Source organism: Oratosquilla oratoria, chromosome 7, assembly GCF_046742065.1.
Source record: "Oratosquilla oratoria isolate Oo_2021 chromosome 7, ASM4674206v1, whole genome shotgun sequence".
NCBI classification, from domain to species: domain Eukaryota; kingdom Metazoa; phylum Arthropoda; class Malacostraca; order Stomatopoda; family Squillidae; genus Oratosquilla; species Oratosquilla oratoria.
Window position 1 is genome coordinate 63,603,457 of NC_134783.1, and position 17,500 is coordinate 63,620,956.

The 17,500-nt window shown below is 38.3% G+C and overlaps 1 protein-coding gene across 1 annotated transcript in view; it reads right to left on the minus strand.

The window, feature by feature from the left end:
• LOC143026826 (galactosylceramide sulfotransferase-like) overlaps positions 1-17,500 on the minus strand; it is a 23,802-nt gene that overhangs the window by 188 nt on the left and 6,114 nt on the right. Inside the window, exons 2-8 of the mRNA XM_076187603.1 lie at positions 12,947-13,194; positions 8,540-8,663; positions 7,115-7,285; positions 6,678-6,776; positions 4,204-4,353; positions 3,891-4,028; positions 1,005-1,232 (exon numbers count right to left, since the gene is read on the minus strand). Coding sequence (XP_076043718.1) covers positions 1,005-1,232; positions 3,891-4,028; positions 4,204-4,353; positions 6,678-6,776; positions 7,115-7,285; positions 8,540-8,663; positions 12,947-13,110 — 1,074 coding nt within the window. The 5' untranslated portion in view covers positions 13,111-13,194. The remainder of the gene's footprint in view (positions 1-1,004; positions 1,233-3,890; positions 4,029-4,203; positions 4,354-6,677; positions 6,777-7,114; positions 7,286-8,539; positions 8,664-12,946; positions 13,195-17,500) is intronic.

Sequence of the window (17,500 nt, forward strand, 5' to 3'; positions counted from 1 at the left end):
GTATTTTTTTTTTTTTTTTTTTTTTTTTTTGAGAAGTGGTGAATATGGACGAGTCTTGGGAGGGATATTGCGGCAATGTAAGGTGCAAGGAATTTTACTGTGATGAGAGAAGATGACAGGGCTATAGAACAGTGAAAGCGATGAAAGCTAGTAAGGCACCCGGGTTGGACGGGTGTCCCTTGAAGTTTCCAATAAAGGGGGTAACGGTTTGAGAGGGTATGTGATAGGGGGAAGGTAAACATGAAAGTAGATAAACCTAAGGCAATGAGATGTACAAGGAGTGATGCTGGTAGTGAGTTGGAGGCAAGCCTTGAGGGACAAAGAGTAGAGGAACTCATGTCTGGGTGGAATGAGAGTAAAAGTTCGATAAGAGTGTCAAAATTGTGTGTAGAGAAAGTTTTTTTTTATAACATCAATGAGATTTCTCTCTTCCGGAAAGAAAAGTAACAGCATAACGTCATGATCAAACTACCTCATGACAACAAATCGTGTTAGATCATCATGAAATATACTCAAGTTGCATTATTAAGGTGGCGGGACAATAGGCACTTCCCACTAGCATGCTATTTGCTTTTGCTACTGTCCTTAAGTAGAAACGACTTCGCTTACGATCTTTTGTTTTTCAACTTCCAAGTGTCAAATTACTCTTGCGTCAAATAGCGAGGAGCCAAATAACGAACTATGAGAAGTTAAACCTATACAAATATTAGACACACTGTTCTAATGGAAATCTAGAATATCTTAACCGAGGCTGTTTTTATTCGAGCGAATTAGCAAAAGCAATTAGCGTTCAAACCTAGTGTGCCGTCACATTTAAGTCAACGAATACATAAGCTATATCAGATGATTGACAAATCACCTCATGGCTTTGACATTATGTCATTAGCTTCCTTTCCCAAGTGACCTAACTTGTTCTTGTAAAGGCCTTATTCCCACTGATGTTCCCAGCGTCGTCAAAACTCCAAGTTTTGATCCCAAAATATTTGCAAGAGGAAGAGTCTTACCAAAAGAGTCCGAGGTTTAGTTATGGTCGAATTGAGATGGATGCTGCACCTCTCCGTCAACTCTACAGTCTTCTGTCGAAGCTCAGTAAGTTCTTTCGTCATTCGATCATATCCAAATTGCTCGACCATGTTGTCAAACTTCTTGCGAAAATGGTTGTATAGCAAGAAGTCTGGTTCCAGTTTGAGTCTCAGCATAGAGATGAGGTCACTATTCAGGTCTGTTTTCCACTGCATGAGACAAATTGCCACAAATCCAAGCATGAGACATATCCCCACAAATCAAAGCCAAGACAAAAACGCCACAATCCCAAGCACAGGACATTTTGTCACAACACGAAGTCAGAGGCTTCCCCTAGCACGTGACATTTCATCATTGCCTCAGTTTCCAGGTAACCTCTTCCAGGTGACCGGTGACCTCTCCCAATGACGAGCAAATATAGAAATTTTAGTATATAAAGTAAAATAATAAAACATAACACTGGAATAATTCTTATCCTTACCAGATAGAATATTCCTAAGAGCTACTGAAGAAGGGTCTTGAACCCGAAATAGCGGTATAACAAACATGACCACCACCTACAGTGAAGTCATAAACCTCCTTTCAAAGAAACATCATAAGTCCATAGTGAGGCATATGAAAAATAAATAAATGCACAATTAGCCATCACTTTCAACGAAGCATATATTGTATATATGAAGTATATATATATATATATACATATATCTATGAGTAATTCGCTAGTGGCGACAGAGCAGTAGGTTCGATTCCTCTGCGCAATGGTCATAAAAAATATCTAGTATATATATATATATATATATATATATATATATATATATGTATTTATATATATGTATTTATATATATATGTATTCATATATATATATATATATATATATATATATATATATGTATATATGCAACAGTAATCACATAAAAACACGTGAATAAAGATTTTTGCTTGTAACCACGAGGAAATTAAAGATCGGAATACTGAACGTTTTCGTCTATCAAGACATTTGAAAATGTCTTGATAGACGAAAACGTTCAGTATTCCGATCTTTGATTTCCTCGTGGTTGCAAGCAAAAATATGTATATATATATATGTATATATATGTATATATATATATGTATATATATATGTGTATTTATATATATAGATATATATGTATATATATATGTATATATATTTATATATATATATATATATATATATATTTATATATGTATATATTGTATCATCACTATACGATGATACTGGTGTCAAGTTGTTTGTATGGACCATTTAGGATGACTTGTGCATTTGTATGTTTATATTTTGTATTGATTAAAGTTATTTGTATCTATTTGATGTATTGTAATTATTGTATAAATGCATCACATATTTATTCCATTGGGATCTCGTATACTGTATTTGTGTAGGGAACCATTTCTGCGCGTATCGCTATGCGTTTGTTCACGTGGAAATTACTAGAGGAGGTGACGCTCATTACAACAACATTCTCGTCGGTGATTTCGAGGTGTGAGGCGGGCTGTGGTTGAGGGACTAGCGACCGAGGTGAAAGTGTGAGGACTTAGGTCCCTGCCCGGGTGATGGTTTGGTTTTCACACTAAAAGGCTTGGAGCACTAACGTGAGTTATGATTTCTAAATTTTATGTAAGATGTGATAGGAGCGTTGTGTTACGGTGAACAGATTGTTTACGTAAAATATTACTTATTTCAATATATTGCTTGTATAGAATATGATTTAAATGAATATTTACAATAGCTTAAGTTGTGAAATTTATAATCGTGTAATTAGCCATAGAGGAATGTTGGATTTCTTATTTGTTACTAATGTCAGTATAATTCACGCTATTGTAATTGTCATTGTAGTTACGACTACTCAAAAGATTTATTGATGGTTATTTAGAGGATTATGCTCATTTAATTTCAATGAAAATTGTACAAGTGGTTTTTGTTTGATGGTTTCAATACTTTTCAGGCTATGTATACTGTGGATTTATGTAAGGATATTTGTAGTATACTCGCAGGTTGAAATGCATGATTACGACAGTCCACGGAGTTTTAGTGTGAAACACACACACACACACACACACACACACACACACACACACACACACACACACACACACACACACACACACACACACACACACACACACACACACACATATATATATATATACATATATATATATGTGTGTATATGTATATATATGTATATACGTGTGTGTGTGTGTGTGTGTGTGTGTGTGTGTGTGTGTGTGTGTGTGTGTGTGTGTGTGTGTGTGTGTGTGTGTGTGTGTGTGTGTGTGTGCATGTGTGGTGCCGTTGTTGAATATAAAGTTAGTTTCAATGCAGTGTTCATGGTTGTCCGTTGCGATGGGCAAGGCTGTCACCTTGGTTGGTGGTGCCTGTAAGGATGGTACAATTCTTTGGAACAAGTAAACCCCCTCTCCGGAAAGATCAAGATAAGAACGTGTTAGTAGTATAAGGAAAACACACCTAAATGCAAAGCTTTAGCATATTGTAGTGCGCAAATGAAATGTAACATTATAATCATAATAATATGCGGAGAATATAAACAACTGTGCTCTGCCGTAGAATCCAATCCGAATGGCGCAAACAACTTGGCACAATACCCATAAACTCAAAAGGCTTGCATGATGAACTGCATGACTCCGAAAAATTGAAATATATTAAATAAACTTGCAGGAAAAGCTTTGGCACATATTAAACCTTAATCTAAGTGAAATATCCTGATGTTACTCATAATAAAACATGTAGAATATGTCATCAGAACAGAATCATTCCCTGCTCTAGTCAAAATAACACAAAGTTGTTTTTCTTTCACATTCCACACATCGAGTCATCCACACTTACGTTCGAATTCCTTGCATTCAGCTTGAATGCGACAACATCCTCGAAAGACCAGCACAAAAGATTCTTTAAGAGAACAAGAGATTCATCCATGCGCTCAGTAACCATCACAAAATCAAACTGCGAATCTGCAGCCGCCACCTGTAGGTAGAAAAATATGTATGTATATATATATATGTATATATATATGTATATATATATACATATATGTATATCTATGTCAATCTATCTTTACACAAGACTTTCACATGCGTATACTAATTCCAAAGATAGTCTTCAGGATATTCATTAAATCTTTTCACTTTGTCTTACACACCAGTTCATGTACAGCTGTCATGTTGTCCATCTGCTCTAGGGCGAGTCCAAAGTCCCAGGTCATCTGGTTGAGACCAACAGAGCCCCCCATGCCTCTAGGTGAAGTCCTGTTGTTTTCCCTGAGGTACTTTTTAATTCCTTCTTCGGTGTTCTGGAAAAATATTTCTCCAACATAAAAAGGCATAAGAATTAATATTAAAAGGATTGACCAAACTCCTTTGCACAGGGGGGGAAAGGAGAGGGCAAGAGATGCATCTAGGTGAAGTCCTGTTGTGTGCCTTGAGATACTTTTTAATTCCTTCTTCGGTGTTCTGGAAAAGTAGTTCTCCAACATAAAAAGGCATAAGAATTAATACTAAAAGGATTAACCAAACTCCTTTGCACAGGGGGGGAAAGGAGAGGGCAAGAGATGTCTCTAGGTGAAGTCCTGTTGTGTGCCCTGAGGTACTTTTCAATTCCTTCTTCGGTGTTCTGGAAAAGTAGTTCTCCAACATAAAAAGGCATAAGAATTAATACTAAAAGGATTAACCAAACTCTTTTGCACAGGGGAAAGGAGAGGGCAAGAGATGGGTCTAGGTGAAGTCCTGTTGTTTTCCCTGAGGTACTTTTTAATTCCTTCTTCGGTGTTCTGGAAAAGTAGTTCTCCAACATAAAAAGGCATAAGAATCAATACTAAAAGGATTAACCAAACTCCTTTGCACAGGGGAAAGGAGAGGGCAAGAAATGGGTCTAGGTGAAGTCCTGTTGTGTGCCCTGAGATACTTTTTAATTCCTTCTTCCGTGTTCTGGAAAAGTAGTTCTCCAACATAAAAAGGCATAAGAATCAATACTAAAAGGATTAACCAAACTCCTTTGCACAGGGGAAAGGAGAGGGCAAGAGATAGGTGTAACTGGAGAGTAGTTGTGAACAGATGAGAAATTGACCCGGTCCAAAGGGATTACTTCTTGTTACAAAGGATTACAAAAGAATTACATAAGAAATGCATGCCGACAGGAGACCTTTTGGTACACAACTAGGTCGGATGTGAACAAATAGATAAGAAGTAAATAAATAAAATGAATAAAAAGGTAATGATAAATAATAAGCAAACAGAAAAACAACAATGAAAAACAAGTAGATAGTAGAAAATAAACAGATAAATAGTAATAGATAAATAAATAAATTGTAATAAATAAGTAAATAAAATAAGATCTAAATAAATCTTAAAACTTCGAACTGTACTACATTTCACTGCCTCTGCAGAAAGTTTATTCCACTCATCTACTACACGGTTGGCGAATTTGTTTCTACCCACTTCCAAATTAAATCTACTTCCTGACACATTGAGACCATAATTTCTTGTCTGATTCGCATTCAGTGCAAAAATTGAGTAAATTTTGATGTTGTTTATTCCCTTTAGAATCTTAAAGACCTGTATCAAGTCACCTTCTACGTCTACGCTTTTTGAGGGAAAATAGATTCACATGTTTAAGTCGATTTTCGTATGATTTATTTCTGATATTTGAAATAAGTTTTGTGGTTCGCCGTTGTACTTTTACCAATCTGTCAATGTCTTTAATGAGATTCGGTGACCAAATGGAAACAGCATATTCTATATGTGTACGAACCTACGATTTATGTAGCTTGTTAATGACTGTTTGATATGTACTTTCTCGTGTGGATGAGAGGGAATGGTCGTCACATAAAGAAGCATTGTGGCAAATGAGCTTCGACTATAGCACTCTACTGTTCAGGTGCTGAGGCGCTTCCTCCTTCTGCATTGCTTCTAACCCGAGTAATGGACGGGAAGCAGGGATGGCCCTTTGTTAACAAGGAACAAAGATAAAAGGAACAACGAGTGGATGTTGAAATCCTGGTGGATGGGTGCGAGGTGGGTGTATTCCTTGATTAGGCTGACCCCTCTGCCCAGTACTTTTATATTCATTTCCCTTGCTGCTTCCTCCATATACACACTAAAGAACCACAGCGACATCACACAGCCCTGATGCAACCCAAAAGTCTCCTTAACCCATACTTTTATTATTCCCGATATCACATATGCTACTATTACAATGCAGCAGGGCACAGCACAGCCGCAGCAGGGCCAGCCGCTTCCTTTACTCAGCAACCCTTCCAACCCGTCCCCTCAAGCGAAAATGGAGAAGAGGAGGAGAAATCCCGTCGGGCTGCGTGCATTGGTTCTGACCCAGGCAGTGAGTAGGGGACAGGCATGAACCTTCATCCACAAGGAGCCAAGAAAAAAGTGAAATGATTGACGGGTGGGGTAGAAGTGAGACGGGTTGTGGTATACAGACATATAAACTAACTCCGTTCTTCCATTCCTGAAGCGCAGTTACGAGAATCACAGCAAAATGAATGTATGAAGCAAACAGTGACTACCTACAAGTAGTATTCCCTTACATATAAAGTAGGAACAGCTGCCCAGGTGGCCCTTGTCAACCACATGAACAGTACTAATTCTACTGAAGACATACCTGGCCCATGCCGATGTAGTTGTAGAGAGACTCGAACTGAGAAACAGGTTCTCTGACGATGGTGATGTAGATGGTGTCTTCGGGCATGATGGACACAACCTGGGGGTAAATTCGTTCTCTTACTTTTTTCTTTTGTCGAGCAGGGAAGAGAGAGGGCAACAGATAAGGGTGAGTGGAAAATCGTTGTGGACAAAGGGGAAATTAACGCGGCCCTGAGGACTGGAGTGAAATAGCGGGCAGGGTCGCCATGTAATGAGGCTGTGGGGGTAAACCAGCGTCGGCTGTCGTACCTTAACGTGGAGGTGTTGTCTCTTGCTGCATTGTCTCTGCCTCACATGAAGAGCTGAGATGAAAGGGACAACAAATGGGTGTGGAATGGGTGAAGGGCGGGCCTATGCTTTACCAGAAAGAGCCTTTTGGTATACGCATGTATGTACCTCTTTGTGGTTCCACTTTGCATGCACAGCAAACACGTTGTACCCAAGATCATGCCAGGGCATATCTTTCGCCATGTCAGCGGCAAAGGGGATGCGCAAGTTGAAGAGATGATTTCCTTTTGGGCAGACAATGCGCAGGTGGTGATGCCAGGCATAGCGGAGCAGGATGTTCTGTTGACAGAAAACGGAGGTGAGGAGATGTCAGGATATAAGTGACGGTGTTTGGTGTAATACAGTTGTTCGCAGACTTTTTTAGGCTGGCACCCCATTGGCTTTTAGGTGAATTCTAAGTGCTCCCTTCCTCCCTTCATATACATACATGCATTTTTTTTCTCTGACTTTGGACGACGTAACAAAACTATCCACTCGTTCATAATTCTTGCATCAGTTCTTTCCTCTATAAACAGCATAAACTATTTCACTTAATCCTCTGAATTGCATGAAATTTGTAGTTGTCTGTATCAGTCTACTGCTGGCTTAAACTAGCATTACAAGAGTGACGAGCCCTTCTTACTACACAATGGGGCTCCCTCTTCAAGACACACTCCTCTTGACAAGAGGCACTATTGTATCGATACTCGGTTTTGATAGACTTCATTTTCTATTTAGAAATAACGAGATCACATCAGTTACAAAAATCTATCTAGGCAATCTGGATATTAATCTCGCGCCTTCTTCAAGTGATATACAACTGGTAAAAATCACAGAGTAGAGGATTGGTGTAAAATGTGACACACCACATCCTACCCTAATAGGGCCATGTTTAAAGACCCAAAGTTTGACAATTAAAGGCCAAGAGCTGGACATAGAATACTTTAAACCCGTCTGACTTATAAGTATAGAAAAAGTAATTCATCACGAACATATCCTGTTGGACCAAACAAACATTTGCACGGATGATGACGTCGGGCATCCAACCTTTTAACGTGTAGGTGTAATTAGAATTTGCTAAGAAAACATGAGACTCAACGTACTTTACGAACAAGGCCCCAATTCTTTAGTTTGTTTTCCCAGATGTCTTTTAGGATCATCCTTTGATCTTGACTCACCATTAAGCATTCGGTACTCAGTCTAGAGTAGACGCCATGTAAATGTGAAATTAACAACAAAACGTTTTCTCAAAGGGACTTCACCTGCAATTGAGATAATGAAATTGTTTGGTTGAAGCCTACTCCAGGAGGCGCTGAGGAGCTGCGGCCTAAGTCATCACCTTTGCCCCGTCATGCTCTTTGAGAAATCTTGGTGCAGTTAATTGACAGTCATTACTGTGAATCGGGACTCGGACCCACGTCTAAGAGAATGCGAAACCAGCAATTCCGATTACGCCACCAGCAGTCACGTTTGATATACAAATCGAAAAAGACGATTAAACACTTTCTTTCACGAATTTTAATTGAATGATATGAGGCACTGCTTAATCTTTACCTGAACTGTAGAGGAGGCGCACTTGTGGTTTTTAAGAAAGGCGACATTGGAGACGGGAGAACAGTTCCTCTCGGTGTTCATCCAGGCAAACATGTCGGGACGCGATGTCGTTGTGTGGATTACGCTGAAGTGATTAGATACGAGTGATGGAAAAGAATGTTGGTGATTCGGTATTACTAGGGTTTCGGACAATGGTCAGCTTTCATATTACTTTTTGTTGCTGTTCTTCTTCTTCTAAGAACTCATCATTATAAGGAAATTATTTGTAACAACATATCGCCAGAAAGAAATTGTATCAGCGTTACTGAATTTCAAAAGGAATGAAATTATTATTTGCCTCCTATTTCCAGACGGCAATTGATTTCACTTCTTTTTAGCTTGAAATATATAATTTCGGTTACATTATTTCTCGTAAAGTTAGTTATAAACAAATAATTAAAGCGTTATATAATTTCAGTTCTAATATTTCTCGAAAAGTTAGTTATAAGCAAATAAGAAAAGCGTTATCTAACACCTGAAATTACAAAGCCGATGCATAAAAGCACAGGTCACCGACTCTGTTGTCATTAACCAACCCAATCCCATCCTTCATGAAAGTGGGGAGAGCCAGGAAGAGCACATCGACGGCTCCTCTCATCAACAAGGCGTGTTTTATATTCTATAGATTTTAACTTGAGTCTTTTGGCGCGTCTCGGCGAGACCGCGCAACTGCCACATCACTCCATCACTCTCCTCAGAGGGGTCGCTACCTCTCTTTTTGTTTGTCTCCCACCTCTCTCTCTCTCTCTCTCTCTCTCTCTCTCTCTCTCTCTCTCTCTCTCTCTATATATATATATATATATATATATATATATATATGTATATATATATATATTATATGCATTAACATCACTGGATTGCACTGTTAAAGACATAACAAGTAACAATGTTTTGTGGGTGGCATTCTGTTCGTGTGTGCGGGTGACTTTCGGTGGATTTTTCCCGTCGTCTGAGGTGGGGCTAAGAATGAATAGTTAAAGTATTGCATCAGAACGCGTTTTTCTGGGAGGATTTACGCAAGTTTGAATTTGTGCAAAATGTCATATTGAAAGCTGATGACAAAGAAAAGAGGAAATCTGCAGAAAAGTTGTTACGTATTGCCATGTATGAAACAGGTAGAATCAGGTTTCCAGAGAGTTTGTGATTTGGTCGAAACGAGGGATGAAGTAATCGAAAAAGTTCTATATTGACCTCGAAGCTAGCGCTGACTGCTATCTCCATTAAAAAAGAAGAAGAAGAAGAAGAAAAAAAATAATAATAATAATAATAATATGTCCTAGAAACGATGGCGTGGATTCCATAAATAAAACGATATATCAAAGACTCAAAGGGGGTGAACATATTTACAGGAGCGAGGATCAACCAAAAGGAGTCGACGACATTGAAATTGAAACCTCGGTCTATAGCAAATCAATTTGCCTTCTATCCCGTTACATAAGTTGAAACTTAAGGTAGGATGTGTTATCATGTTGGTGCAAAACACGTATCCATCTAAAATATGTAACGGGACGCGTATCATGATTACGAATCAGGCAAAGAATTAAGCTTTACTATGACAATTAACAAACCACAAGGGGAAACCATTGATAGATGTGGCTTACTGTTGGATATGTCAGGCTGTTTTGCCCATGGACAACAAGTTGGGATTCTTTAATTATCTTCAAAGGTTATGGGAAGTAAAAAAAAAAAAAAAAAAAAAAAAAAAAAAAAAAAAAAAAAAAAAAAAAAAAAAAAAAAAAAAAAAAAAAAAAATCATATGGTGAATACGTAGTGAAAGATCCAGCAACCGTGGTATATAAAGAGATTTTTTCCGATATGTCATTCATTCTGGAGGGAGCGCTTGAAGTAAAAGGTTCCCATCTTATCGACAACGACTAAGATCCGGTAATATCAGAGGGGGAACCTGAACTGGGGCCTGTTGAGATACCAAATACAGCTTCTAACGGTAATGATTTTGCCGGATTATGATAACTTGATCTAGGAATCGGAATCTAGTGAATCTATTCCATTAAAGGTTTGGGAAAGGAATTTTCAGGAAAAAGAAGATACAAAAAAGAAAAAGGAGAGGAACGAATGAGAATTTATGCAAAAAAAAAAAGAAATTAAAAAGGAAAAGGAACGAAAGGTACGAGAATTTATGCAAAAGAAAGAAGAAATGAAAAAGGAAAAGGAACAAAAAGAACAAGAATTTATGCGAAAGGAAGAATAAATAAAGATGGAAAAAGAAGGAAAGGAGGGAGAACTTATGCAAAAGGAAGAGACCTATAAAAAAAAAGACAAATCTCTAAACATACGGCACTAAAACGGGTTGCTGAAGAGTACTGTACATGAAGAGTTTTTCAAGTGAAGAGTGAAAATAAGATGATTACATTTATTTGTCAAACGTTTGATAAAGACCGGAGGCACCCAAGGCCGAAATCCGCGAGCGAAGCGAACAGCGCCGCAGCCCAAGGCACACCGGCGTAGCCGGGGCGGCAAAGCCAGTGCCTTGTATAGACATATATATATATATATATATATATATATATGTATATATATATATATATATATATATATATATATATATATATATATATATATATAACTACAAAGTAATGTAACACATTCGTGAAAATTTAACAAAGACCCACTGTGTTGGATAAGAAGAGATTTACACGCTAGAATGAAAGAACATGAGAACTCAGATACGTACAACAAAATTTCACATTTTTCCAACACATAGACAAAGAAGGCCACTGTATGGATTGGAATAAGGCAATAATTATTTTCAACTCCAAGTGTAGTTTCAAAAGGAAGATAATAGAATCTTCTCTGATTAAACAATTTCCTAATTTTAATATTTCAAGTGGACAATGGTAACCAGACTGTATTACTACCTGGGCAGTCAATAAATGATTACCATCCTTGGTGAAGGCGGGTGACTTGCAGCGCAAAGCAATAGACGCCACTTGAGCCCTGTCCATGTTTCTTCTCTTTCTCTGTATATCAAACATGTATTCCACCGAAGATGATCACAGTCTGTGATCAAAATAAATGGATATCTTTTACTTCATTTCTTCTTATCCAACACAGTGGGTCTTTGTTGAATATATATATATATATATATATATATATATATATATATATATATATATATATATATATATATATATATATATATATATATATATATATAAATATATAACGTACAGACTAACAGTGAGACAGATCACCATGAGTAGGTCATCGCAATATGTGTTTCCCTGGGCCACGCCAAAGGGCTCAAGTTAGAGTCGATAGAGTGTAGGTTAGGCTACATTTTCCTAAGTTAGGTTGGGCTAATTTCGCTCTTGACTCCACAAAATAAAATGGTGCCCACTTTTTGTTTCAATGTATCAGTTTGATAAATTTCACACTAAATAATGCTACTTGTTTCCGATGTTTTACTATTTGAAAACAGAGAAAAAGATCATATAAACAAAAGCGATATGGCAAGACTGATCAGCGTCCGGGACCTTAGATTTACCAGTAATTCTTTAAGATGCAGCTCACAAGTTATGAAAAGACCATTGCAAGTATCATTGATTATAGTACAAGTTACTGAAAAATACGGTATGCTATATGTAGTGGTCTCTCGTCAATCTAGTTAGATAATACACGTGAAAAATGGATTTGTCGTTGAAACTCACCAAGTAAGAAGGTATATTAACAAAGGGAAGTGCGTAGAAGAAGGTAAAGTGAGACTCAACCTATGAAATAGATAATGACTAAAGCAAAAATTGGACACTAAATGGTTTACTCTCCTAAAGAGAGAGAAAGAGAAAGATGAGGAAGAAGAGCGGAAGAGACGAAGTATTTGAAGACGAAAAGTTTGGGAAATGACTGATGGAGACGTAGAGGTAGTGGCTTGACTGAAAGGGAGAAAGTGGTTTAATCAGAGGTGATGGGAGATGAACAAAGAAGCAAGAGAACCAGCCTAGAATATACAAAAAGTAACAAAAATAAGAAAATAAAGAAACGCATTAAAGAGAGGGGTCAAATTAAAGAGAAGAGAAGGAAATACAAATATAAAAAAAAGGGGAGAAGACCAGAATGTAACAAAAGTTGCAAACAAAAGAGAACAATGGAATGCATTGCAGGAAAGTAAAACTTTAAAAATGGAAAAAAGTACAGACAATCTTAGGTAAGCAAGGTGTAAATAGGTAGGCCACATCCACTGGCAGGAGTCAAGGAAGTTTCTGTTCTGATGCCGGACTTCCAGCGTGGAGCGAGGACAGGCTATATCGTTGAACTCGGTATCAAAGAAGTGCAAATTGGACATCAAACATCTCTGAAGAGGAACGACAAAGATAAGAAAGTATTAAATAAATAAGATGGGACGTCCCTTACCTGATGTTCAAAGGCAACTCTCTTGTTTCTGCAGAGAAGATTGACAATTCCTGGCTCCACATGAAGAAAAGAGATAGAAGTAGGAGGAAAGGGAGAAATAGGAAGAGATGTAGATGCGGAACATGGTTAGCAAGTATGGAAGGTTTATTTCCGAAAAGGTACATTTTGGGGATATCTTCCGTATCCTAACTTGATTCCGTTGACTTCTTTCCAGGACAAACCAACCACGACGTGTCTCTGGTGAACCTCTGAAATTTATGAAAACTTTAGTTGAAAGTGGCACTCATTGTACATAGAAAGAATGAGTGTAAAAATGTAAAAAAATCGAAAGTGATAGAATGCAAAATTTCATTAGCCGAAATGTTTGATACCATTGTAAAAGGAATGGGTTATCAAATATCATGTTATCATAGAATGAATTCATATGCAAGCAAATTTGTAATTAGAGAAATCCAATCTTACACTCTATCCCTGACCGTAGCAATATAATGTTCATAAAAGAAAAACACCACTTTTGGACGGAGTATTTGTTGGCATAATATTTTGCTTGTTCGAGCTTCATTGAGTAGAAAGTCGTGGCACGCATGTCTCTGAGAATGTGTAGGAGGTCTGGGGGGACTGGGGAAGCTCACTGAAGTTTTGGAACGGTTAAGGAGGATGAGAAGCGATGGACAAATCCGGAAATGGAAGGAAGAAGGCGAGGGGAAATTTGTCCACTGTTGATGGACAAAATCATGAGTGAGAAAATAAGATGAAGAGGACAACTAAGGATAGCTTTCCAAGATTTTGTTTACAATTGGAAGCAAAGGAATTAGGTGGGGGTGAAATATCAAACCTGCCTCTATTTTGTTCTATCGTTTTTGGATCCCTGGACGATGGCTGCTTCCAAATATTTTCTCCTGATTTTATCAGACTTGTGTATCACTACTTCTGCTTTTCCTCAGTCCATCAAGAGATTCCTACTGTTCCTGTGTGGAACACAAGCGTCGGTGGTGATATCATATCTGGAATCTTTTGCGCGAATGTGAACTGAAATACAATCGTTTATCTCGTAGACAAACTTCTTTTTGATTAAATCATAACGCTAAAAGTTTTGTATCAAATTTGCATCAATTCTCCCTGAGCAATACTCTTCATCAACGCTCTGCATCTCTACACTGTATCGTTGTCTGTGTATTAACGTGCTATAATGCATAATTATACCCTACTCGTTTCATTTTCATTTTCTTTTCTAAAGACAGGGTCTGGAGAACTTCCCTTTTCACAACTGATTTATCATATTAATTGTGTCAACATCAATCAAAATTATACTTAACAGGAATCATTTGATTTCAAAGCAGATACTGTGAAAAAAACCTTAAATTAATAAGCAAAAGTGGTAAAAAATCAATAAATCGATATCATGAACTCAGAACCGAAGTCTGAACGTGGTGACTGCTCATTTGTACTTATTTATGCCATAGGGAATTTGAAAATATTAGGTTCAACTCATGGACAAATTTTGTGCTACATGGTGCAATACACAACACATCATAGTCATGCAAGGCGTGCCTTAAAAAATACAAACTGGAGACTGCTACTCACGCAAGGGTGTGATACAGCACAACCACAGTATTCTATTCACGCTAAGGATGTTACAGTATGTATGTATGCATGTATGCATGTATGTATGTATGTATGTATGTATGTATGTATGTATGTATGTATGTATGTATGTATGTATGTACATATGTATGTATGCATGTATGTATGTATGCATGTATGTATGTATGTATGTATGTATGTATGTATGCATATAATTGATAATACAACCAAAATGTCCATTTTCAAGGGTAACAAGAACCAAGTTCCTTATCAAAGAAATGGTTAAGCTAAATATTTTTCAGTAAATCTAATAAAACATTTTCATAACAGGTGGTCTCCTAGATACAGATACTCAAAAATACCAGGTCGGAAAAACAGTGAAGGAAAAGAATTGCTGAATCAGGGGGTAATCCAACCTGCGCCGTCACCCTGGAATGGCACCCTGGTTTTTTCATAAAAGATATGGCACTTTCCTTGGTGCCATTGACTTTCGGAAGGTCAAAACCTAAGAACTCATACCAGTGACGTAAAAATTCTTCGGTCTCTGGGAGATAAGAAATCAAGCTTTCTTACCCATAGACTCAGCGTCATTATGTACCAATGTTCCTTTAAAGGAAAATCCCAGAAACAATTCATGTCAGTGATGTAAGAGATGGGAAAAAGTATTTTCTCACCTAGAGAACCAAAGTCATCCAACTGATAAAGTTCCTTTGCAAAGAGATTTATAAAGGTTCCTGCCATGTAACCAAATATGGTCAACTACCCGTGCCAGTGATATAAGAAAACCCTCATTCTCTGGGAGATTAGAAAAAAAATCTCATCAATAAACTCAAATTCATTCATCTGGGAAAATTCCCTTGGAAAGAAATGAACAAAGATAACTGCCTTCAGTACCCATTCAAGGCACATTAAATAAAATTTTGCCTTTTGGTTTAGAAACGCACGAAGCACATTCCAAGGGCTGACGAAAAACATCTTCTCAGACATGATAGGGAAAACATTTTTAGTCTACCATAAGCCTCTTATATTTTCAATAAAACAGCGGAGGAATATTTAAGTGCAAAGCTATAATAGGTAGATTAGGAGTTGGGTTAAAGATTCAGCTTAGGAAATGTAATTTCTTGAGAAAGGATTTTTTTTGAGGGGTGGGAGTTAACTAGTAACTAGTAGCGAAGGGGAACAAATAACTAAGGGCATTGTGGGTAACTCCCTGAGATTTATTTTTTTCAAACAATGTCGATATTTTTTCTTTTTCTTTAACAGCATACAATACTATCATGATTCTTGGGTACTTCAACATCTAAGAGATACTATTATGATATATGAAACACACACACACACACTCACTCTCGGTGGCGCGGTTGGTAGATTCCCCGACTGTCACTACTGCGGTCCGGGTTCGAATCCTGCCCAGGGCTGAAATAATTTCAGTATCGCTGCTCCTCGAGTCGTTCCTCCAACTCTCGTGGGCGGGGAGTTGGGGTGTGTTTGTGCGTGTAAGGTCACAGCATTAACCATAGATCGGTCATACGAGCCCTGAGCTCTCTTCCGGGAGGGAAATAGTTGTCGATCACGATTCCAGCTCGTGATTCAGAGACCAAGGTGAAAAACCAAGGTGAATACACACACACACACACACACACACACACACACACACACACACACACACACACACACACACACACACACACACACACACACACACACACACCCAAACTACACACACACAAACTACACATATGGACAGTGCATAACAAAGTCTCCATCAACCACAAGAAGACTGTGGTAATGCATTTCCACACCTCCAACCACGTTATCCCCCCTCCCCTGCTGACAATTGATGGCCTCCCTCTGCAAGTGGTTCAGTCTACTAAGCTGCTGGGGATTACCATCGACAGCAAGTTGACCTGGAAGGAGAACACCATCAGGGCAGCCTCCTACAAGCTGTATATGCTGCGTCGACTGAGTTCATTAGGGGCACAGGCTGAAGATCTCAAGACCATCTAGACTTCCTTCATTTTGCCAAAGTTGATGTACGCATCCCCATCTTGGATCCCTTCTCTCACTATGACGCAGCAGCGTCAGGTGGAGAAAGTGCAGAAAAGAGCCTGTCGCTCAGTCCTTGGCAAAGATTACACCACCTACCAGCACGCTCTCACCACACTGGGACTACCCACCCTTGCTGACCACTATCTTCAGAGTTTGAGGTCGTTTGCGGTCACCCTGGTCAAGCATCCTCGGCACCGGAACCTATTACCTCCTCAGGTACCTCGTCCACGGTGGCAGGTGAGGCACCATAATTCCATCAAGCCGATCAGAGCACGTACTGACCGGTATAAGAAGAGCCCCATACCGACATATGTGGACTTAATCAACAGCTAGTATTAACTTTGTTGTACCTATTACCAAGCCTGCTGTTTTATTTGTCTAGTTTTTGAATGCATGTAACAACGTCTTCTCACTGTCATAGTATTATAATGTTATTTTCTTGTAGGATGTATATTTTCAGCAGAAATGCTGTTATACCTAATAAACCGTAAATTATTATTATTATTATTTTACACACACACACACACACACACACACACACACACACACACACACACACACACACACACATATATATATATATATATATATGTGCGTGTGTGTGTGTTTACCTAGTTGTATCATACGGGAAGGGGAGCTATGCTCGTGGGGACCCGCTTTTGTATCTCGCAAGAATAAGTTTGTCCTTAAATTCTTGTATTGTGTTTGCACACACTATTTCTTCATCTGTGTGTGTGTGTGTGTGTGTGTGTGTGTGTGTGTGTGTGTGTGTGTGTGTGTGTGTGTATGTGTGTGTGTGTGTGTGTTTGATAGAGAGAGAGAGGGAGAGAAAGAGAATTTATAATTGTCTTCACTTAATCTTAGTATGCATGTTGGGAGTTATGGTCATGAAGTCCCGTCCTTATAATTCCATGGTATTTG